Below are 26804 nucleotides of genomic sequence, written 5' to 3' on the forward strand. Positions count from 1 at the left end.
GGCCGGGGAGGAGGCGGCGCGGGGCGGGCCTGGGGTTCCTGACGGGACTCGCCGATCCGAGGAGGCCCAGCGTCCACACCGGCAGGCGGGCTCCGGGCCAAGCCGAAGAGGCTGGGCGGTGGAGCCACCGCCGCACGGACCGGAACGAGTCCGCCAAGTAGGAGTCCGCGACGCGCACCTGGCTATCTGCCGCCGCCGTCGGACGGCCACAGCCGACTCCGCGGGGCCTGGGGCGCCTCGCCCGGGCCGCCCGCAGCGCGCCGTCTAATCACATTAAAAGCTGGGCCGGGTCGGCGGCGGCGGCGCGAGGCTCGCTGCCCCGCCCCGCCCCGAGGCAGCGGCCGGGGACGCCCGACGCTCACTTCCGCCTGTCGGGGAAACGTCGTCCACGCAGCGGCCCCGCCAGGGCCCAGAGACCCGCTGCGGTCCCCAAGCCGGGAGCGCGCGGGGAGCCGCGGCGATCGTGCACCGGGGCCGACCGCGCCCGAGCCTCGCGCCTCCCAGCGCCGGAGAAGTTCTGGGGCTGCGCCCGGTGGACGCTGCCCGCGGGGAGAGGTTAAAACGCAGCGCCCCGAGCGAGCCAGCTCGGCTCCACTCCGGCGGGGACGCGAGGCGTGCGCAGCAGCTCTGAGCCCGCGTCCCCAGCCCAGGAGGGAGGGGAGCCCGACTGGGGAAGGGCCGCGCGGGGCCGCAATTCCCGCGACCGCCGCAGCCGCGACGCGCTTCCAGGGAGAGCGACGAGAGTGCGCCTGCGCGGGGCGCGCGCGACCCCGCCCCCGGCCCGCGGTCCCAGCAGGCCGCGCGCCGCGGTCGGCTGGGCATCCCGGAAGCCTACCGCGAGGGAGCCCGTGGCGGGGCCCAGGAGGCGTGGCTTCATTTCTGGAGGGCGGGGCTCGGGGGCGTGGCTTGATTTCTGGAGGGCGGGGCTCGGGAGGCGGGGCTTGATTTCTGGAGGGCGGGGGTCCGGGAGGCGTGGCTTGATTTCTGGAGGGCGGGGCTCGGGGCGTGGCTTGATTTCTGGAGGGCGGGGCTCGGGGGGCGGGGCTTGATTTCTGGAGGGCGGGGGTCCGGGAGGCGTGGCTTGATTTCTGGAGGGCGGGGTCCGGGCGGGGCTTGCTTCGTGGCGGGCTGGGGCGCGGGGCGGGCGCGGGGCGGGCGCGGGGGCGGGCTGGAGCGCAGGGCGGGCGCAGTCAGTCCCCAGCGCCCCGACCTGCTGGCTCCCGGCGCCATGGCCCCGCCGTCGCCGGACGTCGAAGCTGACGACTGTCTCCCCGAGTACCGCCACCTCTTCTGCCCGGACCTGCTCCGGTGAGCGCCGGGCGGGGCGCCCGCGGGGACGGGGTGGGGGCGCTGGCCACGCTGGGGCCTGAACTCTGCCCGGTGTCCTGCGGGCTGGCGTCGCCTTGGGAGCGGTGAGGGCCCGCGGGAGGAAGCGTTTGGACATCAGGTGCCTCTTGATGACCTTCCTCAGAGCTGTAGGTTGAACCTTTCCTGAGAACCCTGAAAGTCTAGGAAAAGCAGCTGTGTGCACAACAGCGTTTTCTTTTCTCACAGAAGCACACCGGGTTCGGGCGCCGCGGTCGGGGCTCAGAGTCCTTCCTGGGCCACAGGCTTGGCACCCCCCCCCCCGCCAGTCCTGGGGCTTGAACTCAGGGCCTGGGCGCTGTCCCCAGCTTCCTGGGCTCAAGCGCTCTACCACTGAGCCACATCCCCAGCCCCCTTTTTTTCTTGTTCCAGGGACAAAGTGGCCTTTATCACAGGTGGTGGTTCTGGGATTGGGTTCCGGATTGCTGAGATTTTCATGAGGTGAGCACTGTTTGGAAGTCCTTCCTGTCCTTCACCTCTGAAATCTTGCTGGTTCTTGGAGACACTGACCCAGGGCCTCCTGAGGCCTCACACCACTGGAGACAGGATGGACCATGTCAGACTCACAAACTGTCTCTTGGGCACACGTTCTGTGGCCAGGTCAGGGACACCAACGCCACCCAGTTGTCAGAATGAGTGTGGGAAGAAAGGCCCTTCTCCAGTGCCCCTCATGAGTCCCACCCCCTGGAAGAGACTTTAAGGCTCAGCCTTGCAGGTGGGCTGATCTTCCAGGTTGGTGACTTAGTGCTTGTGAACTTCTTAGCCTAAGTCCATCGGTGCTCAGGGCCTTTCCACATGTTATATGATATGCCCCAGCTCCTTTGGAACCTGTTTAAATAGGTGGTAACCCCATTGTCACCATGGGACTGAGTTTCTCCAGAGACGGTGTTGGAGCACACCTGCCTCAGAAATAAGATCTCTGCACTTTCCTCCACGACCCACCCCAGTGAGGGAGTTTGCACCAGGGGACCGACACAGGTGTCTAGACCTGGTGGCCTTTTCCATGGCCGTGGTATTTGGGGCAAAATATCCCAACTCAGCAGTGGGCAACCCTACCATCCAGCTGAGGTCCCTGCAGAAGTACTCAGTCCGGTTCAACCCCTGTGCCCTCTGCCCGCCAGGCTTTAGTCCTTGAGCCCTACTTCTGCCTGAGCAGCCTTGGGAGGAGTGCACCGCTGTGCTGCTGTCCCTCTCTGACCTGTCTTTGGTTTTGCAGGCATGGCTGCCACACAGTCCTTGCCAGCAGGAGCTTCCCGAGAGTGTCCACAGTGAGAGGGCTTCTGTGGGCTGTCCACAGGCCGCCGTAAACCTGGGCTGTTGAGGGAGGGGGGTAGTGTCCTTAGGTCCAGGGAATGGTAACACTAAGCCTTGTTTCCTCTCTGAAGTGGCCTCTGCTCAGAGTCCAGGCAGTGGGCCTGTGAGGCCCCAGGCTGGGAGGCAGCCGGGCCTCAGGAGAGCTCCCTGGGCTCGCCAGCATTATCAGGGTCATCACCTGCCCCCGGGGAGGATAGCTGGGCCTGGGAGGAGGTCTCACCACACTGCCTCTGGTCTTCAGCTGAGGGCAGAAGCCAGTGGGGGGCTGGGAACGAGGCTCCGAGGCAGAGCACTTGCCTGGCTGGCATACGTGGAGCCCTGGGTTCAATTCCTTAGGACCACATGCACAGAAAAATCCAGAAGTGGTGCTGTGGCTCAAGCGGTAGAGTGCTAGCCTTGAGCAAAAGAAGCAAAAGAAGCTCAGGGACCTTGCCCAGGCCCTGAGTTTGAGCCCGAGGACTAGCAAAAAAAAAATAAAAAATAAACCAGCTGGGAGCTCTGTTGTCCAGGGATGATAGGATGATGTAAAGGGGGGGTTGTGGGACAAGTTTCAAATGGCAGAGGGCACGGGTATCTTACCAAGATTCATCAGGTGCGTGCCCCAGGGACTGACCACTTTTAGGCTTCATCTTCTCAGAGGGGAATGTAGCAGCAAACCTGGGTCCCAAACAGAGTAAGCCTTCCCTGGCCTCCAGCTGGGGGAGACCCTGAGGCCTAGAGCCTCAGATCTCTGATGTCTACAGCCTTCGCGGGGCAGCTTGCCATTGCTCTCCGCGTTCCAGCAATGAAGTAACTAGTGCTCCCAGTATCAAAGGTGTTTTCATTTGTTTGGTTTTGGGGGAGGTACAGGGATGGACTCAGGGCCGTACGGACTTGGTAGGCAATGGTTTACCAGTTGGGCCACACCGCTAGTCCCCACATCAATTTCTGGAACCTGCTTCTCTGTGCTGAGGCTGCTGGACTGTGCCACGTTTCTTTCTGTTCGGTGTCTAGGCTGCTGAGAAGCTGGCAGCTGCTACTGGCCAGCAGTGTCTCCCTCTGTCGATGGACGTTCGTTCCCCCCCAGCTGTAATGGTTGCCGTGGACCAGGCACTGAAGAAATTTGGCAAAATTGATATCCTTATTAACTGTGAGTCATGTTGAATGGGGCCATGAGCGTAGAACACGCTGGAGGTGCTATCTGGAGGCACTGGGACTCTTGTCCTAGGATAGGGAGCATATCAGAGAGCCTCGCTGCCTGCCCGAGGTTCAGCTCCAGCCCCTTCATCTTCCTGAGACAAGGCCTAGGCTCTAGGCCTCGCACCTGAAACTCATCATTTCTTTTTTTAGGTAAGGGGTCAGCACAGCTTCAGCTCACGTAGATGCCTTGTGAACATGACTGCTCCAAATTTAGGAATGTCCTTGTGTCCTGGAATTTCCACTTTAAAAAAAAAAAAAAGCCCTGGGCCTTGAACTCAGCACATGGTTTCTTAGCTTTTTACTCAAGGCTGGCACTCTACCATTTGAGCCATACTTCCACTTCTGGCTGGTTAGTTAGAGATAAGAGTCTCTCATATTTATCTACCAATGCTGGCTTTGAACCATGGCCCTCAGGTCTCAGCCTCCCGAGTAACTAGGATTATAGGAATGAGCCACCAGCACTTGGCCTGCACTGGTTATTTTTAAGATAGAGTCTTATTTTTTGCCCAGATACGCTCCTGGGCCACTGTCCACCTATTTTAGGGTTCCCAATATGGCTAGAATGACAAGTATAGACCACCGTGTCCATCTTCTTTTATTGAGATGGCATGCCCTGGACTTTTCTGCCCAGGCTATCCTGGAAGAGCAACCCTCCCAGTCTCAGCCTAAGTAGCTAGAATGACAAGGGCGAGCTCTTGGTGCCCAGCTCCTCTGTGCACCTCTGGGCTCTCTTTCCCTCCTTTGTTTCTCTCTTTGCTCCTCCGCTTCTTTCCTCTCTCTTTCCTTCCCCTCCTCTCTCCTCCTCCCCTCCCCTCCCTCCCTCCCTCCCTTCCTGGGGATTGAACGCAGGGACCTACTTGTACCACAAGCGCTCTATCACTGAGCTACTTCCCCATCTCTCTCATCACCTACATAAGGGTACCAGTCATGTATGGCATTTAGGGCTCACTCTGATTCAGTATGATCTCATCTTGATAACATCTGCAAAAATCTATTTCCAAATAAGATCACAGTTATACATAGATACCAAAGATTTGGACTTCAACTTCTTTTTTTTTTTTTTTTTTGGGTCCAGTTGTGGGGCCTGAACTCTGGGTCTGGGCGCTGTCCCTCAGCTCTTCAGCTCAAGGCGAGCGCTCTACCACTTGAGCCACAGCACCACTTCTGGCTTTTTTCTTTTTGCTTATGTGGTGCTGAGGAATCGAACCCAAGGCCTTATGCATGCAAGGCAAGCGCTCTACCACTGAGCCACCTTCCCAGCCCTCGGACTTCAACTTCTTTAGAGGATAACAACATCTTGTCTTATTCCTGTCAATCAGGAGTTGTCCAAGTACCGCCTACCCTATGGGACTGGGCCTAGCCTGGGAGTCGCCACCCGCACCGCATCAAGGTCCTCTTCCCAGGAGCTCCGCCCCCGAGTCCATCTTCCCAGGGTGTCAGCTCCTCTGCTGTCCACTACTCTGCAGGTGCAGCTGGGAACTTCCTGTGCCCTGCTGGCGCACTGTCCTTCAATGCCTTCAAGACTGTGGTTGACATCGACACCATCGGCACCTTCAATGTGTCTCGCGTGCTCTATGAGAAGTTCTTCCGGGTAGGTGCCAGGTAGGTCTGCTTCCGGAAGGTGCCTCTCTCCTGCTGCCTGCTTACCGCCCACCCTTTGTGTGCTGCAGGACCATGGAGGGGTGATTGTAAACATCACTGCAACCCTGTGTTTCCGTGGACAACTGTTGCAGGTGCATGCGGGCACTGCCAAGGCAGCTGTGGGTATGGACGCACCTTTGGCCTGGTCTTTCCCGACCATCCCTGGAGGCCCACAGTCTCCTGGAGGCTGAGTCCAGCTGTGGGCAGCAGAGGGGCCTGGCCTTGGCCTTCAGCCCCTCTGGCCGCAGAGCCACCCCAGGAGGCAAAGCCTCCTACCTGCCTTTCTTCCACCCAGATGCTATGACACGGCACTTGGCTGTGGAGTGGGGTCCCAGGAACATCCGTGTCAACAGCCTGGCCCCCGGCCCCATCAGTGGAACCGAGGGACTCCGCAGGCTGGGTAAGGAGCCCGGAATGCATCCGGAACCATGCAGGATTTGAAGAGCCCTGCCTGGCGTCTGCCGCTCAGGGTTTTGGCCTCTTACTCTGTGTAGCTTGGCCCACTTTGAAGGGCTCCTGCACTCTCACTGCCTGTGGGCACCCAGGCCCCTTGTCCCGCATCTCCATTACTCCATACCTGGCCACTCTTACTTGCCTTGAAGATACTAACAGTGTGGTTCAGGAGCTGCCTGGGATGGTGGGGCCCTGGGGTTCAGGGTGCTTGGGGCCTGAGCCTGCTGCTGTTTTCCTGGGGGCTCCCTAGGCAGGTTATGTGCACCTGATCTCTTGAGTCCACTGAAGAGGCTGGGGAGCAAGACGGAGATCGCGCACAGTGTGCTCTACCTGGCAAGCCCCCTGGCTTCCTACGTGACGGGGACGGTGCTCGTGGTGGATGGGGGGAGCTGGATGACATGCCCAAATGACATCCGGGAGCTGGTGGAGTTTGAATCCCACGCTGCTAAGCTCTAGGTAAGGTGCTGTTCCTGCCTTTGGGGTCAGCCCTGCCAGCACCCTGCCAGGTGTGGCCCTGTGGGCAGGTCTCTGCCCTGTCTGTTTGGCCACAGCCAAGGTGCTGCCTGGGGGGTAGACAGCAGTCCTCCAGGCTGAACAGGGAGGCGGGTGAGGTAACCCTGGTCTTTTCTAGTGACCCTGAACCCTGCTCCTGTTGGCGGCAGGTGCTGGAGGAATACAGCTTTGTGTGTGTGTGTGTGTGTGTGGAACTGGAGCTTGCACTCACGGCCAGAATGTTCACTAATCTCTATTTACTTTTTTGCTCAAGGATGGCATTCTACCACTTGAGCCACACCTCCATTTCTGGCTTTTTGCGGGTTTATTGGAGATCAGAGCCTCATTGACTTTCCTGCTCATCAGATATTTAGTCTCCTGAGTAGCTAGGATTATAGGCATGAGCCACGGGTACCTGGCACAACTGGTTTTTTTTTTTTAAACAGTGTCTCACTATGTAGCCTAGGCTGACTTGGAATTTGAGAGCCTTCTGCTTCAACCTCCCAAGTGCTGGAATTACAAGCATGAGCCACAACTGGTTTGGCATAAAACTGATAGAAAATACACGTCCAAGGCCTTCTGTCCCCCCACCCTCCAGTGGCTTACAGTCAAGCCAAATGCACTGGACCCCAACTTTGCAGCCCCACAACCTAACCCTTGCTTGAAGTGCCACACATGCCCTTTGCCCCATCCCAGGTTAGGGTCACCAAGCAATAAGCCCAGTTTGCAACTTGTCCATTCAGTTGTATGAACCCCGTTCCTAGAGTTTTGCCAGAAAGTGCATTTTTCTCCAGGTGCCGGTGGCTCACGCCTGTTATCCTAAATACTCAGGAGGCTGGGATCTGTGGATCACGGTTCAAAGCCAGCCCGGGCAGGAAAGTCTGTCCTGAGACTCTTATCTCCAGTAAACCACCAGAATACCAGAAATGGACTGTGGCTCAAGTGGTAGAGCGCTAGCCTTGAGCTGAAGAGCTCAGGGTCAGCACCCAGGTCCAGAGTTCAAGACCCATGACTGACCAAAAAAAAAAAAAAGTATTTTTGCTTGTTTTTTAATTACTAGCATGGCACTGGTGGCTCATACCTCTCATCCTAGCTACTCAGGAGGCTGAGGTCTGAAGTTTAAAGCCAGCCTGGGCAAGAAAGTCTATGAGACTTTTATCTCCAATCAACCACCAGAAAACCGGAAGTGGTGCTGTGGCTCAAGCAATAGAGCACTGGCCCTGAGCTGAGTGGCTGAGGGACAGTGCCCAGGCCGAGTTCAAGCCCCATGACCGACCCCCCAAAAAAATTACTACTACTATAAAATACGTATGTGTTGGGCTTTACAGAAGACTTTACAAGGAAGATGATTAAAAAGATTCACTGTGTTTCCGTCAGGGATAGAGACCACCTCTCCAGATCCTGCGTCTGTCTCTGCAGCATCCTCTGATTCCCTAACCAGACCTGGAACCCCTCAACTTGTTTCTCAAGAAGGCAAGGTGAATCCTGCTCTGACATACTTTTTGGGGACACCCCCCATTGAATAAATCAGACCGGAATTTTTTCCCACAGCAGATTAAAATATAAAATAACTTCTTGACTTATGTTTTGAATTTATGTAAAATATCAATTGCTTTAAAAGTTCTAATTCAGGGCTGGGAAAGTGGCTCAGTGGTAGAGCGCTTGTCTTGCATGCATGAGGCCCTGGGTTTGATTCCTCAGCCCACATAAGCAAAAAGGAAAAAGCCGGAAGTGGCACTGTGGCTCAAGTGGTAGAGCGCTAGCCTTGAGCTGAAGAGCTGAGGGACAGCGCCCAGGTCCAGAGTTCAGGTCCCAGGACTGGACCAAAAAAAAAAAAAAAAAGTTCTAATTCAGCTGGGTGCCAGTGGCTCACGCCTGTAATCCTACCTAATCAGGAGGCTGAGATCTGAGGATCGAGGTTCAAAGCCAGCCCAGGCAAGAATGTCTGTGAGACTCCTATTTCCAATAATCACTAGAAAACAGGAAGTGGTGCTGTAGTCCAAGTGGTAGAGCGCTTGTCTTGAGCTGAGGGACAGCACACAGGCCGAGTTCAAGCCTCACTACCAACAAAAAATAAATAAAATAAAAGTTCTAATTCAAATGTTCAAAAAACTCTTATCTCCAATTAACCTCCAGAAAACTGGAAGTGGCGCTGTGCCTTAAAGTGCTAGAGCATTAGCTCTAAGCAAATGAGCTTAGGGACAGTGCCCAGGCCCACAGCTTAAGCCCTAAGACTAACAAAAACTGAACCCAGCGGCTCATGCCTGTGGTCCTATCTACTCAGGAGGCTGAGATCTGAGGATCAAGGTTGAAAGCCAGCTCAGGTAGGAAAGCTGCTGAAATTTTTTTTTTTTTGTCAGTCATGGGGCTTGAACTCTGGACTTGGGCGCTGTCCCAGTGCTCTTCAGCTCAAGGCCAGCGCTCTACCGCTTGAGCCACAGCACCACTTCTGGTTTTCTGGTGGTTCATTGGAGATAAGAGTCTTGGGGAAGGGCTGGGAAGGTGGCTCAGTGGTAGAGCGCTTGCCTTGCATGCATGGGTTGGATTCCTCAGTACCACATAAGCAAAAAGAAAAAAGCCGGAAGTGGTGCTGTGGCTCAAGTGGTAGAGCGCTATCCTTGAGCTGAAGAGCTGAGGGACAGCGCCCAGGCCCAAAGTTCAGGCCCCACGACTGGGCCCCCCCCCAAAAAAAAAAAAAAGAGTCTCAGGGACCTGGCTTTGAATGGCGATCCTCATCCTCAGCCTCCTGAGTAGCTAGGACACTGATGCCTGGCTTAAAAATATTAGTTTTTAATAGCATACATTAGTTATGCATGGATGTATTTCTTATTCACTAAATTATTATTGTCTCTCTACTCTTCCCCTCTGTGGTGTGTGGCTCGGGATCAAACCAAACCAAGGACTCTAGGCATGCTAGGCAAGCACTACCGCTGAGCCGCATCCCCAGCTCAATGTTCTCATTGTTTTTCTTTCCCCATGTATATATATTAGTTGTACACAGATGTGTTTCTTTGTGATTTTTTTTTTTTTTTTTTTGGTTGGTTGTGGGGCCTGAACTCTGGACCTGGGCGCTGTCCCTCAGCTCAAGGCTAGCGTTCTACCACTTGAGCCACAGCGCCACTTCCAGCTTTTTCTGCTTATGTGGTGCTGAGGAATGGAACCCAGGGCCTCATGTATGCAAGGCAAGCACTCTACCCCTGAGCCACCTCCCCAGCCCTTTTGTGATATTCTTATGCATGCACACATCGTATCTCATCAACCTCACCCCTTCTATCATTGTACCTTTTTCTTTGTTTTTTTATGCCAGTCCTAGGGCTTGAACTCAAGGTCTGTGCACTGTCCCTGAAAATCGAGATCCTCAGATCACAGCCTCCTGAGTAGCTACGATTATAGTCATGATCCACCAGCACCTGGCTCAATTTTTTTTTTTTGTCAGTTGTGAGGCTTGAACTCAGGACCAGGGCACTGTCCCTGAGGCTCCTTTTGCTCAAGCCTAGCATTCTACCCCTTCGAGCTACAGTGCCACTTCTGGTTTTCTGTTTTTGTTTTGCTAGTCCTGGAGCTTGAACACAGGGCCTGGGTGCTGTCCCTGAGCTTCTTTGACTCAAGGTAGCACTCTACCACTTGAGCCACAGCACCACTTCTGGATTTTTCTGTGTAAGTGGTACTGAGATATTGAACCCAGGGCTTTTTATGAATGCTAGGCAAGCACTCTACCACTGAGCCACATTCCCAGGCCCCAACACTTCTGGTTTTCTAGTGGTTAATTGGAAGTAAGTAAGAGTTTCATGGACTTTCCTGCATGGGTTGGCTTTGAACCATGATCCTCAGAACTCAGCCTCCTGAGTAATCCTAGCTACTCTGGAGTGTGAGCCACTAGCTCCTAGCCATGGCTCATTAAAAACACACACACACAAACAAATGTACCTTTAAATAGTTGTAGAAAGGGGTTTCAATTCAACAAATCAGCCAGCTTCCCCCCCCCACCCCCCACCAGTCATGGGGCTTAAACTCTGGGCCTGGGTGCCATCCCTCAGCTCTTCAGCTCAAGGTGAGCTACAGCACCACTGCTGGGTTTCTAGTGGTTAATTGGAGATAAGAATCTCACAGGCTTAGTCAGGCGCTGGTGGCTCATGCCTGTAATCCTAGCTACTCAGGAGGCTGAGATCTGAGGATCGCAGTTCAAAGCCAGCCCGAGCAGGAAAGACCGTGAGACTCCTATCTCCAATAAAAACCACCAGAAAACCGGAAGTGGTGCTGTGGCTCAAGTGGTAGAGCACTGGCCTTGAGCTGAAGAGCTGAGGGACAGCGCCCAGGCCCAGAGTTCAAGCCCCACGACCAACAACAACAACAAAAAAAGAATCTCACAGGCTTTCCTGCCCAGGCTGGCTTTGAACCACATTCCTCAGATCTCAGCCTCTTGAGTAGCTAGGACTACAGGTGTAAGCCACTGGTGCCTGGCAGCCAGCTTGTCTTTTGAGATAGAATCTTGATAATTTTTAAAAAATTATTATTATTGCCTGGATGGCCTAGAATTACGATTGTCCCATCCCCACTTATGGCGTAACTGAGATTACAGGTATATACAACCCTACTTGGCCCAGATGCACATTGCATGCTGTGTTTGTTGAATGAAAACAGTAAACAAATCTCAACTTATTTACTCTGATGAGAGCCACACAGGTGATCTTTGAGATGCCACAGCATCTGGGTATGATCACTTTTGTCAATATAGAAAGCAAACCTTAAAATGGCACTCCCCTCCCCCCCGCCAAACCCCCCCCAAAAAACCCACAAGTGCTAACTTGGCTGACTTCTGTTGCCATGGTAACCTGGAGCAGCCTGACTCTGGTATGCTTCCCTACCAGCCCTGGCGCCAATGCCCACTTGCCACCTGCCAGAACCCCACTGGGTTTTCCCAGGTTTGGTGTCCATCTGTCCTTCCCAGCTTGGAGAGATGTGTGGTCCAAGTCGCTGGCTCCTAGGAGTCAGGCTGAGGGTGACCTTACATGTTCCCTTACCAAAAAGGCAGTGTCTGCATCAAGTATGGGAACTTGTAGCAAAGGGGCATACCTGTGGGCTGGGGAGGTTTGCTGGGGTTCCCAGTGGCCACAGCTTCCCGTTGTCTGTCTGCCTGCAACCACACAAGCCAATGACCGAGTAGAAGCAGGGGGGTGTGACAGCATGAGACCTGGAGAGCCTGATCAGCTGTGATATTTTGAGGCCAGCAGATATTCCTCTGTTCTCTGTTGTCTGCATCGTTTTGTCCTTATCCTACAGGACAGAGCAAGCCAGCCCTGCAGCAGTCAAGCCCTGGAATGTGTGTCTAGGCATACGTCTAGGCAGGGGTGAGCAGTATCTTGTCTGCTCTGGCTCTGTGCCGAGGCTGGGCACATGCAGGGGGCAGGACCATCCTTCTGGGACAGCAGACAGGTGGACTAAAGGTGAGGAATTCCCAGGCTGCACTGGGCCACTGGGGCACTTCCCCCAGCTCTGGGATACAAGTGGCTACTGGGATGTTTTTTGGACATATTGGGTAGGAGTCCTGCCCTATACATCCCTGGAGGAGTGTTTGGGGAGGACGCTAGGTCCTACACAGCCTGAGTCCTCTGAGCCTGCAGGGACACTCCAGTTCTGCTGCCACCTGGGCAGGCCACGCCCTGGCCCTGAAGAGACAGTGCTCCTTCTGTCTCACATTCCAATCCCAAGGAAAGGTGTGCATTCATCGTTTGGGTCAGGTGTCTGGCTCTAGTTCAGTGAACTCATTGTCAGGAGATCTTGTTGATGGAGCAGTATTCACTGCAGCTGTGGCTTGGAGAGGGGAGTTTTCTGGAAAACTGTTCACAGACCACCCCCTCTGGACCCTGCTTCACATGAGCCAGTCACTATAGTTGGATGGAGGTATAGCAAACATGTGTGTGTATGTCCTGTATTCCTGTTCTCCTCTCTGGTACTAGGGGACCTGGGAACCCAAGAGACAATGGGAAGATGTGAGATAGCAGAAATAAAAAGATTAGCTGGGCGCTGGTGGCTCACACCTGTCATCCTAGCTACTCAGGAGGTCGAGATCTGAGGATCACAGTTCCAAGCCAGCCAGGGCAGTCAAATCTGACTTCAATTAACCAACAGAAATCTGAAAGTGGAGGTGTAGCTCAAGTGATAGAGTACCAGTCTTGAGTAAAAAAGCAAGAATGTGAGGCCTTGAGTTCAAGTGCCAGCCAGTACCAACACACACAATAAAATAAGCTGGATACTCCATGTGTTGGAAATGATCTGTACAACCTGAGGGAAGGAGAGATGGGAAGGGAAAGAGGGAGAAAAATGAGAGAAGGGGTAACAGGTTAGACAAGAAATGTAATCACGGGGCTGGGAAGGTGGCTCAGTGGTAGAGCTCTTGCCTTGCATGCCTGAGGCCCTGGATTCGATTCCTCAGCACCACATAAGCAAAAAGAAAAAAGCCAGAAGTGGCGCTGTGGCTCAAGTGGTAGGGCACTAGCCTTAAGCTGAAGAGCTGAGGGACAGTGCTCAGGCCCAGAGTTCAGGCCCCACAACCAGACCAAAAAAAAAAAAAAAAAAAAAAAAGAAATGTAATCACTACCTTACTGTAATTGTAACCCCTCTGTACATCATCTTGACAATAAAAATTTTAAAAATGAAATAAAAAGCAGCTGGGTACCTGTGGCTCATGCCTAATAAGCCGAGCTACTTAGGAGGCTGAGATCTGAGGATCGATACTCTAATCTTCAATTAACCATCCCCCAAAAAAAAGCTGTGAGTCAAGTGGTAGAGCACTAGCCTTGAGAAAAAAAACCCTTAGAAACAGTGCCCAGGCCCTGAGTTCAAGCCCCAGGACTGGCACAAAAGAAAAAGAATTAACTTTGAAGCCTGCCACATGTCCTATGATTTGGACAAAGAAGAGGATGGCGACATGAACTGATAGTAGGACAATAACTGTAATACATGCTAAGAAGAGGAGACTATGGTGTACTAACCTCTCTCCTGTAGGCCCCTTCACCAGCCCCAGGCTGTGTACGGCCACAGGAGGCGTGGTGGGCGTGGAATGTGGGTGCTGGAGACACTCTGTCATTGTACGGAGATAGGAAGTAGGTGCCAGCTTGCGTTCAGTGTGAGATGTTAAAATAAGAAAATCATCCAAACCTGGGGCTGAGTCAGGAAGAATTAAACTGTGCCTTACAAACTCATGCTCTATTTTTACTCTGAGAAATGTTCTTTACCAAATTTGAAGGTGAGAAAAAAATCCTTCCCACTGAATAAAATATCAGTAAATACTAGATAAGCTCTATGCCCCTGATTACACGAGGCTGCTGGGTGTGTGATCTGGACCTAAAATTGGCTTCTTGCTCAGTTTACTTGTTGAACACCAAATCTAGTTTTCCAAACTGTAAATATAAGTATTTGGCAGGCAGTGTTTGTTTACAGAGGAGACAGGACTGATCTGTGGTAAGTTGTATTCTTTATATAATTTGATGAATTTTCTTATGTCAGGGTCCCTGAATCCTTCACATGGTCAGTCTTGTGACTGTACTGGTAACTGCCAAGGACTTCCTCCTGCCCAGCAAATCCCACCCTCTCCCCTCCTGCAACCCCAGTGACCTGTGGTCTATCTTCGGTCACTATAGGTGAGTTTGCATATATACTTTTTTTTTTTTTTTTTTTTGTCAGTCATAGGTCCTGAACTCTGGGCCTGGGTGCTGTCCCTCAGCTCTTCAGCTCAAGGCTAGTGCTCTACCACTTGAGCCATAGCACTATTTCTGGCTTTTTTCTGCTTATGTGGTGCTGAGGACTCCTACCCAGGGCCTCATGCATGCAAGGCAAGCACTGTACCACTGAGCCACCTTCCCAGCCCACATATACTTTGAGTGAGAGGTTTGCTACTTAGCCCAGGCTGGCCTTAACCTTTTTTTTTTTTTTTTTTTGTCTGTTGTGGGGCTTGAACTCGGGGCCTAAACAGGGTCTCTTTTGCTCTAACTCTACTACTTTGAGCCAGTACCACTTATGGTTTTGAGTAGTTAATTGAAGATGAGTCTCTCCAGGACTTCCCTGCCCGGGATGGCTTTGAACCGTGATCCTCTGATCGCGGCCTCCTGAGTAGCTGACGGGCGGGAGCCGCCCGCGGACGGAGGCCAAACTGGTTGGCTCAGATTTTTACTTATTTAGTCGAAGGTAAGCCTCCGCAGCCAGGCCCGAAATCCTCATAGGCTGAGATGCGAGGATCCCGGTTCGAAGCCAGCCTGGATCAGCACGCAAGGACGGCGCAAGGAGGAAGCGGCGGGAGGGGCTGACACCCCAGCGTGGCCGGAAGCGTCCTGCCGTCCTGCGCCGCCGCCCGGCTCCCCGGGCCACCCCTGCAAGCCGGGCGGGCGAGGGGCGCGGGGCGCGGGGCGGGGCCAGGCCGGCCGGCCCGCGGGCTCCTCCTCGCCGAGACTCTCTGGGACGCGGGGACGGGAGCTTCCTGCACGCCCAGCTGCAGCCGGCCGGTCCGCCGAGCCCGGGGCGCGGACGTGGCCGGCGCGGGGCCCCGGGGCCCGTCACACGCGCCGCTCCGGCCGCGGCGCACGACGCCGGCGCCGGCTGTTATAGCAGCCGGAGGGGGCGTGGCCTGCGGCGGCGCGGCGCGGTGACGTCAGACGCGGCGAAGGGCGGGCCCGCGCCTGCGACCCTCGCTCGGTCCCTCAGCGCCGGAGCTCCGGTGTCGCCCTCGCCCGCTGGCCCGGCTCCCGTCGCTCGCTCCCCCGGCCTCCGCCCGCCTCGGGCCGCGCCGCTGCCATGGGCCCGCGCCCGCCGCGCCGCCGGGCCGGGGGCCGCTGAAGCGTGGCGCAAAGATGGGCGAGGGCGGAGCAGGGCCCGAGCGCCAGCCCGAGCAGCCCGGGCGCCCCGCGCGCGCCCGCCCGCGCCGCCGCGGGGATGCCCGCGCCCGCCGCCGCGCCCTGAGCGCCTTTGTCTGCCGCCCGCGCCGCCCGCGGTCCCCCTAGCTCGGCCGGCGCCGGAGCATGGAGCCGGGCCCGCCGGACTCCCCGTCGGGCCGCGGCGAGCCGGCGCCCGGGGCCCAGCCCGCGGCCGCGGACCTCGAGGCGCCCGCCGCGCCGCCCGCCTGGCCGGAGGACCCGGCGGAGCTGCTGCGCTGGCCCGGGGAGCCCCGCCCGCCCGAGCCGGCCGCGCCGCGCCGCCGGCCGGGGGAGCGGGACGCGCCGCGCTCCGGGGCCCCGGGCGCGCCGTGCGGGAGCGCCGGGCCGGCCGCGGGCCCGGAGGACGGCGCTCGCCTGCGCGCGGTGTTCGACGCCCTGGACCGAGATGGGGACGGCTTCGTCCGCATGGAGGACTTCATCCAGTTCGCCACCGTCTACGGGGCGGAGCAGGTGACGGGCGGGCGGCGGGCGGGCGCCCCTCCGCCGGGGCCGGGCGCGTCCTTCCCGCGGGCCGCGCCCGCCGCAGCTTTGCGCCCTGTAGCGGGACCGGGTCCCGAACCCGGGGCGAGCGCGCCTCCGCCCCGCCACACTCCCCGCCCCGGCACGTCCTGGCCGCGGCGCGCCCGCCGCAGGCCGGAGTCGCCGGGCCTGAGCACCGCACCCGGCGGTGCGGGCCTGGCATGGGTGGTGCCAGATGCCGCTCGCGAAGGTCCTGGTAATTAAACGCGCCCACTTTCGCACCTGGGCCCGGCGGCGGGGCTGCGGGGGCCTGGCCCCGCGCACAGCCGAGGCGGAGGTGACAGCGGGCTGTGTGTGAGTCTGGGCGTCACCGACAGCACACATGTTGCAAGGTGCGCTGTCAGATAATTTATTTAAAATAAATAAAAGCCAGTTACTTAGCAGCAGGGAATCCCTGACGTGCTGATCTGCTCATTTTCATTTGCTATTCATTTTTCACACATACACACATTTGTTAAGTGGGTGTTCAAGTACATGGGCATGTTTGAGGCAAGAGGACTTTAAGAATTAAGCTGGGGGAAATGCCTGCGGTTCCCAGTACTGAGGAGGCCGAGGCAGGCGGACTGCAAGTTCGAGGCCACCCTAGAGCCCTTTTGTCAAAATAGAAAAAAGAAGAGAATGAGGTAAAACGACATACTGCTAGTTATAATGTCAGGACTTCAAGAATTCTCACAGGACCCATGTACCTTTTTTTTTTTTTTGCTATGTATTTTTTTTTCAAATTTTTTATTGTGATTAAGTGGTTACATAATTTCCCAAATTTCACAGTATAGTGGGATAGTGATACTCAGTTAAAGTCACGAACACATTCTAACTTTCCTGGAGCAAATTGTCTATCACGGTCTATAACATTTATGAGTTCTATGAGCTTCAGTTATTTCTTCCACATTGGGTGGTATGTACCTTTCTTTTGTTTTGCATAGCATCAGCTGTTCCCTCTTTCCCACTTGTTCCCTCCCTCCCATCACTGCCATTGAGTTGCTTAATTCATTTTGGTCAATGTCCAGTGCAGCTGATGGGTCCCGCTGTTGTATGTTTTTCCCTGATTCCCTTTAGTTCTGTGTCGTCCTCCTGGTTCCCCTCCAGTGTACACATATATACCATAGATGTGATCAGCAGCATGGGGTTATTTAGTAGTGATTCGACCAGATGAGTGGAAGTCCTTTGTTTCTTAAGTCCTGTTAATTTTGTCATATCACCTAGTATTTTGGATTTAACATCCACTTATCAGGGAGACCATGTACCGTTTGTCTCTTTGCTCTTGGCTTACCTCACTCAACATTTCTTCTAGCTCCATCCATTTCCCTGCAAATGCCATTATTTTGTCATTTCTAATGGCTGCGTAATATTCCACTGTGTATAGATACCACAATTTTTGGATCCATTCATCTGTGGTGGGACATCTGGGTTGTTTCCATATCCTGGCTATTGTGAACAGTGCTGCAATAAACAGACCCAGGTACTGAGTGTTTAACACGTTGAGCAGTTGGGTTCTAAGCACTGAAGGCTCCCTGGAATTTATGTCCAAGAGGATGTACAGGTGCTTGCAGCTCCCTAGACTACAGATTCAGGTTTTTTATTTTATCAGTTGGGGGCTTGAACAGGGTCTGGGTGCTGTCCCTGAGCTCTTTATCTCAAGGCTAGCCCTCTATCACTTGGAGCCCCAGCACACAGGTGTTTAGTTTTTTTTAGGAACCTCCCTGCCTCCTGGAGCTTAAACTCTAGGCCTGTATGGTGTCCCTGAGCTTCTTTTGCTCAAGACTACACTCTACCACTTGGAGCCATGGCACCAATTCCAGCTGTTTTCTGAGTAGTTTATTGGAGATAAGAAGTCTAATGGGGGCTGGGAAGGTGGCTCAGTGGTAGAGCGCTTGCCTTGCATGCCTGAGGCCCTGGGTTCGATTCCTCAGCACCACATAAGCAAACAGAAAAAAGCTGGAAGTGGCGCTGTGGCTCAAGTGGTAGAGCGCTAGCCTTGAGCTGAAGAGCTGAGGGACAGCACCAGGCCCAGAGTTCAGGCCCCACAACCGGACCCCCAAAAAACCCAAACAAAAAAACAAGTCTCATGGATATTTCTTGCCCAGGCTGGCTTCAAACCATAATCCTCAGATCTCAGCCTCCAGGGTAGCCACTGGCACCTAGCCAGTCTGGCTTTTTATTGGTTAATTGGAGGTAAAAGTCTATTGGATTTTTCTCTACAGGCTGGTTTTGAACTAAGATTCTCAGATCTCAGCCTCTGGAGTCGCTAGGATTATAGGCATTAGACACTGGTGCTTGACTTGAGGGTCCTTGGTGGTCCTTTACTATATGTTTTCAAACTTAGAAGTGTCTCCTTACCCTAGTCGGACCTGTCAGGCCAGTACTGCATTTGTTTTTCTTTATCATCACCTGATTCTGCTCATTATACTTTCATTGATCATTGCCCCTGTTCTATCTGTAACTAGGCTTACAGGATTAATCTCCATTTACAGTTAAGGAGTTGGAAACTCAGAAAGGTCAAATAGCTTTCCAAATGTCCTACATATCTAAAATAGAAATCTAGGTGCTTGGCTCTTCATCTATAGAAGACTTTAGGTGTTGTTGCTCAGAATATATCTGCCAGGTTCCAACTTAAAAATTCTTTTCATTTAGCCGGCATCATGCCTCACACCTGTTACCTTAGTTACTCAGGAGTCTGAGATCTGGGGATTGCAGTTCGAAGCCAGCCTGGGCAGAAAACTCCATGAGACTCTTATCTCCAATAAACTACTCAGAAAAAGCCGGAAGTGAGCTAGGAATGTGGCCTACTGGTAGAGTGCTTGCCTAGCACACATGAAGCCCTGACTTCCATTCCTCAGTACCACATAAGCAGAAAAAGCCAGAAGTGATGCTGTGGCTCAAGTGGTGGAGTACTAGCCTTGAGCAAAAGAAGCTCAGGGACAGCGCCCAGTCCCTGAGTTCAAACTCCAAGACTGGCGCAAAACAAAAAAAACAAACTATTAATTTGAGAAACATCTTTTGTCATAATCTCCAGTTGATTATGGTGGGAAAAACTTTTGGACTGCTATTTGGGCTAAGTGTTCTTGTAATTACAAAGTAGAAATGGGTTAGACTTCTTTGCTCTGACAGTTGCTGGTAGAATTGGGGAGAGGCCTAGATGACTCAGGACTAGATGGGGCTGGAGATGGAGAGTGGAGGGTAATCTCCTGGGTCATGGTTCTTGCCTGTCCTTAGGAAAAAGCAATGTTAGGTAGCTGGCTTGGACTAGCTTTCTGGGACTGTGGAGGAGAGCTTTTGATTTCTTTGAACTGTCTTAGTTACTATTTTGGAGTAGGTAATTTAAGGGATAATGAAAGGTTGGTTGTTAAGTCTGTGTAAGCTTTGGTAGTCTTTATTATGACTCAGGCTTGTTGTTTTTCAGTTCCGTGTCAGAATACATTTTGGAGAAGCAAAGGCAATAAATATTTGCTAATAGTGGAGTATTGAGAGGTAAATATTTTGGAACTTTACCAGTGCTTGAACTTAGGGCCTAATACACTCAGCTTTCTTGCTCAAGGCTGGTGCTCCACTACTTGAGTCACATCTTCAGTTGGCTTTTTGCTGGTTAATTAGAGATGAGTTCTGAAAACTTTTCTGCTTGGGTTGGCTTTAAATCTCAATTCTCCAGATCTCAGCCTACATAGTAGCTAGGATTATAGACCTGACACACTAGCACCAAAAACATTTTGTGCTGGTTCTGGGACTTGAACTCAGGGTCTAGATGGTGTCCCTGAGCTTTTTTGCTCATGCTTAGCACTTTTATCACTTGGAGGTAAGAGTCTCAGGGACTTTCCTGCCTGGGCTGGCTTTGAACCATGATCCTCAGATCTCAGCCTCTTGAGTAGCTAGGATTACAGTGTGAGTTTCCAGTGCCCAGTTTATTTATCTTCTTATTATTTTGCCAGTCCTGGAGCTTGAACTCAGGGCCTGGGCACCACTGTTCCTGTGCTGCTTTGGCTCAAGGCTAGCATTCTACCACTTGAGCCACTGACGGCCTTTTCTGTGTATGTAGTGCTGGGGAATGGAACCCAGGGCTTCATGCATGTTAGGCAAGCACTCTACCACCGAGCCACCTTCCCAGCCTTCTCTTTTTTTAATTAATTAATTTTATTTTTTTTTTTTTGAAGCACGGTCTTACTATGTAGCCAGGCTTAAGTATTACTCACGTATTCCAGTCTTACAATCTCGTCTCACCCTTCCAGGTGGTAGGATTTTAGGCATATCCAGTCAAACCTGGTGCCTCTGTAAAGCAGATTTTTGACATTATATCATTTCATCTGTAAATGTTCTAGCGTATATCCTTAACAGCGGGGGACACTATAGGATTTTCTTCTTTCCAGCTTGAGATTTCAACATCCTGATTACATTAGAGATCAGTCATATTACTGTTATGACGATAGGAACTAGATTATCTTCATTTTTGTCAGATTTTTAACTTTAATTTTTTTTTTTTTTTTTGGGTCTGGTCGTGGGGCCTGAGCTCTGGGCCTGGGCGCTGTCCCTCAGCTCTTCAGCTCAAGGCTAGTGCTCTACCACTTGAGCCACAGCGCCACTTCCGGCTTTTTCTTTTTGCTTACGTGGTGCTGAGGAATCGAACCCAGGGCCTTGAGCATGCAAGGCAAGCGCTCTACCACTGAGCCACCTTCCCAGCCCTTAACTTTAATTTTTAAAATCTTTATTTTTATGCAGTACTGGGGCTTGAAGTCAGAAGTTAGGGCCTGGGCTCTGTCCCTGAACTTTTTCAGCTAAGGTTTGTGCTGTACTACTTGAACATAGCTTCACTTCCAGATTTTTAGTGGTTAATTGGAAATAAACATCTCTCTGCCAGTTTTGAGCTTTTGTGCTCCAGCTAGTGTTCCACCAATTAAGCCACAGCTCCATTCCAGCTTTTGAGGAAAAAGTCTCAAGCACTTTCATGGCTTCCAATCTTGATCCTTGGCTCTCAACCTCTTGAGTAGCGAGGATTATAGGAGTAAGCCATTCTGTTCAACTGATTTTTGTGTGATTTTAAAAGGTAGCTTGCTAGTATCTTTTATGTTACCTGTTTATGAAGGTAGCATTTTAAATTATTTAAGTGGATTATCTGAATTTTTAATAGGAGCAGCTCCCATTTATAATACAGAGGGCCATTGTGTCCTTTCTTTCACAGTGCCAGCATCGTGATGGTGTGTGGTTCTCATTACCTCACCGAGTGGCAGATCAGGTGTAGTATCATGTATGCCATTGTAATGTTCACAGGAAAGGAAGAACCAGCCAGACTGAAGATTTCTGGTCGTACATGTATATATGTGTATGTGTGTGTGCCAGTACTGGGGCTTGAACTCAGGGCTTTGAGTTCTCCCTTAGGTTTTTTTACTCAAGGCTGGCACTCTATCATTTGAGCCACAACTCCATTAGTTGACTACTTAGAGTCTCTTGGCTTTGTCTTCCCAAGCTGACTTTGAATCTTGATTGTTAGATCTCAGCCTTTTGGAGTAAGTAGGATTACAGTGAGTCACCAGTGCCTGGGTGGTCTTCTCGAAACAAATTTGTAATTAGCTATGCCCAGACAGTAGGCATGGGCTTGGGGCAGGATGGTAGTGGTGGTCAAGTATCTCTAATAACTTTCGGAAGATTGAGGCTCTGCAGTCACCACAGACCTAGCACCACAAAGATAGAGATTGGAAATTAATTGAGTTTTGAGAAGGATTGGTCTCCTTTTCATTTGCTTTTGAAAGCACTCAGTTATAATGATGAAGCAAGCCTGTGTGTGTGTGTTTTGTTTCAGTCATGTAAGCATTTACTTCCTAACAGCTACTGATCTAGTGCTTTGAGTGCCCTCAGTCACGGCCCCAGTAGGCATTGCCAATTCTCTATAGCACTAAAGTCTGCCATGGAAGGGACTACAGATATTTACAAGGATCTTCTGCTTCTAATTACTGCACTTCTACTGTGAGTTGGCAGTTCCTAGGGATATCTTTAGTTGCTTCAGGGTCATGTGTGTGTCCTGGGATTTGAACTCAGCCTGGGTACTGTCCCTGAGCTTTTTTGCTCAGGGCTGGTGCTCTACCACTTGAGTCACAGCTCTACTTACAGCTTTTTGGTGGTTAATTGGAGACAAGCATCTCACAGACTTTCCTGCTTGGGCTGGCTTTGAACTGGGATACTCAGAGCTCAGCCTTCTAAGAAGCTAGGATTATAGGTGTGAGCCACTAGCCCCTGGTGCTTGCTCGGAATTTTATTTTTTGGTTGTGGGGGTTGAACTAAGGGCCTGGGCACTGTCCCTGAGCTCTTTTGCTCAAGGCTAGTACTCTGCCACTTTAAGTCACAGCTCTCCTTTTGGTGTTCTATTGGTTAATTGGAGTTAATAGCCAAGCCCCAGCTGGCTTGGAACCATGATCCTCAGATCTCAGCCTCCTGAGTAGCTAGGATTACAGGCGTGAGCCACGGGTACCCGTCTTGATCAGAATTTTTAATGTCAGCTTAGCATTTTGATATTCCAGGCAGTGTCCTAGTGGGGAGGATAGAATGAACAGGACTGTCTATTTCTTGTTTTTAAGACAGTGAACAGGTATTTCAGTATTGTAGACTGCAAAAAATACTAGGAAGGAAAGAAGAGCCCGTTATGAGGTTGGGTAATGGAACTTGGCTTGCTTTGGAGAGTTCCCTGTAGGGAAGCCCTTTTTTCCTTTTTTGAGGTGATGTCTGAACAGCGGTAGCTAAGTAGCATTAATAAGGTAAAGGGTGAGAAGGGAAGAATCTCTGGAGGGGCAGCCCACCCTTCGAGAGGCTGTATGGCACAGAGGTCTCCATGGAGGACCGAGGACAGTGAACATAGAGGAGGCACAGCAGCTACACCAGGGCTGAGTCTATTCCCAAAGCAGTTGGAATACATTAGAGTTTAAGTAGAGAAGGTAGTAATAAGACGTAGGGTTTGAGAAGAAGATTCAGTTTGGAGAAGACTAGACGGAACAGAGCAGACAGCAGCAATAGCATTATTATCATTATTATTATTATTATTATTTTTGGGGGAGAACTTGTTAGGAATTGTAAGCATGGCCAAGGCTGCTGGATGGGAGAGTGAGCAGCAGCCCGGAGAGGATGCTCAGGTACAGCGCCTGGTCCTGGAGTTCAAGGCCTACGACTGGCACACACGTACATCACCACCACCACCAACAAAAACCTAACACTACCTTCAATTTTTATTTATTTATTTTTTTGTCGGTCGTGGGGCTTGAACTCTGGGCCTGGGCGCTGTCCCTCAGCTCTTCAGCTCAAAGCGAGCGCTCTACCACTTGAGCTACAGCGCCACTTCCGGTTTTCTGGTGGTTTTTATTGGAGATAGGAGTCTCACGGTCTTTCCTGCCTGGGCTGGCTTTGAACCGCGATCCTCAGATCTCAGCCTCCTGAGTAGCTAGGATGACAGGCGTGAGCCACCAGTGCCCGGCTATCTTCAATTTTTCTAAAGACAGGCATGCTACAGAAACATCTGTCACAGTCATGTGACTGTATCATTGGTAAATTACCTATTACATGACCTTGTAAGTTCATAGATAAATTGGAAAGTGCTTACAGTGTTTCTGGACAGTAAGTCTGTGTGTGTGTGTGTGTTTTTTCTTTTTATGAAAGATTCTCTGCAAATAGCTATAAAAGCTCTGGGACAGACTACTTTCTACAAAAAGTAGAAAGCAGAAGGAGAAGCCAGTTTGCTGCCTTGAGCTCCGATTTACCACCCACAGCACCAGTGGTCTCAAGCCTAGGTGTCACCTTTCTGTTCCCTTTGTCCCTCCCGTAGTAAGAGGTATTGTGATGGGTGTTGCCCTAGGCCCTGCCAGCTGGTACCTCCATTTCCAAAGGGATTTTCTTTTGGCGGAAAGAGAAGAGATCCAACTACTTGGCTGCCAGACTGTCTGCTGTTGTCTCCTCTATTTAAGGGTGCGTCTTTCTTTCCTAGAAGAATTCAGGAGAGGCACAGTCTTTGATGGGTAGGAAGCTCACTTTTTTTTTTTTTTTTTTTTTGGTTGTGGGCTTGAACTGTGGGCCTGGGCGCTGTCCCTCAGCTCTTCAGCTCAAGGCAAGTGCTCTACCACTTGAGCCACAGTGCCATTTCAGGTTTTCTGGTGGTTAATTGGAGATAAGAATCTCACGGGCTCTCTTTGCCCCATCTACTGCGAGAATGAAGACTATTCTCAGCAATCAGACTGTTGACATCGCAGCACATGTCAGGGACGCATGGTGATTGGGAAGGGTTCCCCGAGGCACCCTGCCGTGGGATTCACCCACATCAACGTAGAACTCAGCCTCCTTGAAAGAAAAAGAAGAGGCTCCAGATTGATAAATGGTGGGGAAACAAAGGAACTGGCCATGTGCACACTATCAGTAGTCACATACAGAACATGATCTGGGCTTCGTTACAAGATGAGGTCTGTGTATGCTCATTTCCCCATCAACATTGTTATTCAGGAGAATGAGTCTCTAGTTGAAATCCAAAACTTCTTGGGTGAGAAATACATCTGAAGAGTCAGGACAGGTGTTGGTTGTTCAGTCTCTCAAGCCCAGAAAGATGAATTCATCCTTGAAGGAAATGATATTGCACTTGTCTCAAGTTCAGCTGCTTAATTCACCAAGCAACAACAGTTAAAAACAGGATATCAGGGGCTGGGAAGGTGGCTCAGTGGTAGAGCGCTTGCCTTGCATGCTCGAGGCCCTGGGTTCGATTCTTCAGCACCACATAAGTAAAAAGAAAAAAGCCGGAAGTGGCGCTATGGTTCAAGTGGTAGAGCGCTAGCCTTGAGCTGAAGAGCTGAAGGACAGCACCCAAGCCCAGAGTTCAGGCCCCACAACCAGACCAAAAAAAAAAAAAAACCAAAAATAAAACAGGATATCAGAAAATTTTTGGATGGTGTCTATATTTCTGAAAAAGGAACAGTTCAACAGGCTGATGAGTAAGATCTAAGTTAAGGCATCTTCGGAGACTCCTGGATCCTGACCAGTTTCTGATACTTCCATGATGCAATCAATAAAAGAATTTGATTGGGGAAAAACAAAAGTCTTATGGACCTGCCTCCTGTGCTGGCTTTGAACCGTGATCCTCAGATCTCAGCCTCGTGGGTAGCTAGGATGACAGCTTAGCCAGCCGCCAGCACCTGGGAGAGGCAGATTCTTTGATGTGTAGGAAGCTCACTTCTGAGGCTGCTGTTTTAGGACTAGAGTAAAGGCTTTCACTGTCACGTCTGGTTGTATAGTTGGCACTGTTGGGTTTGGCATCTCAAATGCATTTGATGCACTTTTTCATTCTCCAAATCCAAAAGATCAGCCCTGGTCCACTGTCTTTGAGGGGTGTGTGTGTGTGCACTTGTGCGCGCTTGTGCACATGCGCTGATACTGGAACTTCAACTCAGGGCCTGGACACTGTCTCTCAGCTTTTTTGCTCAAGGCTGGCACTTTGCCAGTTGAGCCACAGCTACACTGCTGGCTTTTTTTGGTGGTGAATTGGAGATAAGAGTCTTATGGTCTTTCCTCCCAGGGCTTTGGCCTTAAACCTTAATCCTCAGTCTCAGCCTCCTGAATAGCTAGGATTAAAGGCCTACGCCACTAGCGCTTGGCTGGAACTAGAAATTTAATCAAGGCCATTGGCTCCTTTGTGCAACAAAGTCTTCCCAGGCCTGGGCTTCTGCGTAGCCTTTTAAGCCAGCAGTTGCCAAGCCTAGAGGCCTTCAACCACCTGTAGGCTTGTTAAGACAAGTGCTGCGTGTAACCTTTAAGTTTCTGTTTCAGTAGTGCTTAGTGAGACCTGAGCATCTGCTGCCAATCAGAACTTCTCACCTGAGTCCTGTGAGAACATCATCGACTTGACTTTAGGAGCCTGGTGTACTGTGGACCATTATGAGGAAACTCTGGTGGTGGTGGGATCAGGCGAGAGAGCAAAACCCAGCTGTAAGACTGAACTTGGCTCTGACATAAACTTTTATTCTTCCTCCAATGGAAGTGCTTCAACATGGACTGGAGTTGGAGGCACCTCTTTTATGAGTCTCAGGGACGGGGGGCTTGTTTGGGGGCAGCTCTGAAAAGACCAGGAAGAGAGGCTGTGTTGTTATTATTATTTTTATGTGGTACTGAGGAATCGAACCCAGGGCCTTATGTATGCTAGGCAAGCCCTCAGCCACTAAGCCACATTCCCAGCCCGAGAGGCTGTGTTGATTCCAGACCTGTTGGACTCAACGCCTCTTGTTCTTCACCTGGGGCTGCTGCTCTGGGTGACCTGGCCTGAAGACTAAGAGAGTGACTGGGATTTTTAAGCTAGGAATTGGGGTCTTCGTTGCTGATCTGTAAGCAAGTGTGGTGAACAAATATGTCAGCTCTAGGAATAGAATTTGTAGAGCATTGTACTCTAGTTGAGGTTTCTGGGCTGGGTTCTGCCTCAGTGTATCTCCGCCCCGACTCCTTGTAAAGCATCTTCAGCACCGAGTTAGCAGCATTATGAGTGGCGGTACACACTTTGACTTTGAGACCTCTTACTCTGGTGAAGGTTGTGATTATTTCATAGGAGTTGAAAATTGACCACAGGAAGACAGTGGGCAACCATGCGACTCAGATGTCTGTGTATTTTTTTGTGGGCTACTCCAGTGGGAAGAAGCAAAGAGTCAGCGAGAGATGACTGCTTTTCTGTGTTGGTGACAGTGTTTCCCCAAGGCAGAGATGTGATCTATAGAAGCTATTAGGTGTCTGTCTGGGTTTCAGGGAAAGCTTGTGGCCTGTGTGAGTAGGAGCTCAGCTTCCACCTGCTGCTCCGTCGGGTGGCCTCTAAACAAAGGAGAATGGTGATGGTCTTTTCTTCTTGGTGTCACTCCCCTGAGATTCAGAAGTCACCTCTGCAAGTGTTTGTTTTCTTCCTCTACCCATATATTTATTATCCCT

The 26804-nt window shown here is 51.7% G+C and overlaps 2 protein-coding genes and 1 pseudogene across 5 annotated transcripts in view; all 3 read left to right on the forward strand.

Moving 5' to 3' along the window:
• The first annotated feature begins 1195 nt into the window (after positions 1–1195).
• Positions 1196–8023, forward strand: LOC138825341 (peroxisomal 2,4-dienoyl-CoA reductase [(3E)-enoyl-CoA-producing]-like). The gene is made up of 9 exons (XM_070019757.1): positions 1196–1308; positions 1738–1806; positions 2582–2633; positions 3673–3808; positions 5325–5449; positions 5529–5622; positions 5795–5899; positions 6203–6408; positions 7822–8023. The coding sequence occupies exons 1-8, from the start codon at positions 1229–1231 to the stop codon at positions 6406–6408; spliced, it is 867 nt and encodes a 288-aa protein (XP_069875858.1). The 5' UTR covers positions 1196–1228; the 3' UTR covers positions 7822–8023.
• Positions 8024–15664: 7641 nt separating this feature from the next.
• LOC138825342 (rab11 family-interacting protein 3) overlaps positions 15665–26804 on the forward strand; it is a 61374-nt gene continuing 50234 nt past the window's right edge. For 2 of the 4 annotated variants that reach the window (XM_070019761.1, XM_070019762.1), the window contains exon 1: positions 15665–15821. In XM_070019761.1, coding sequence (XP_069875862.1) covers positions 15777–15821 — 45 coding nt within the window. In that variant the 5' untranslated portion in view covers positions 15665–15776. Of the gene's footprint in view, positions 15822–17286; positions 17350–26804 lie in introns of those variants that run through there. The other 2 variants (XM_070019759.1, XM_070019758.1) reach the window with 2 other exon arrangements.
• LOC138825289 (large ribosomal subunit protein uL6-like) lies at positions 23994–25299 on the forward strand (annotated as a pseudogene).

The sequence above is a fragment of the Dipodomys merriami genome, unplaced genomic scaffold (assembly GCF_024711535.1).
Source record: "Dipodomys merriami isolate MVZ:Mamm:240054 unplaced genomic scaffold, mDipMer1.0.p SCAF_137, whole genome shotgun sequence".
Taxonomy (NCBI): Eukaryota; Metazoa; Chordata; class Mammalia; order Rodentia; family Heteromyidae; genus Dipodomys; species Dipodomys merriami.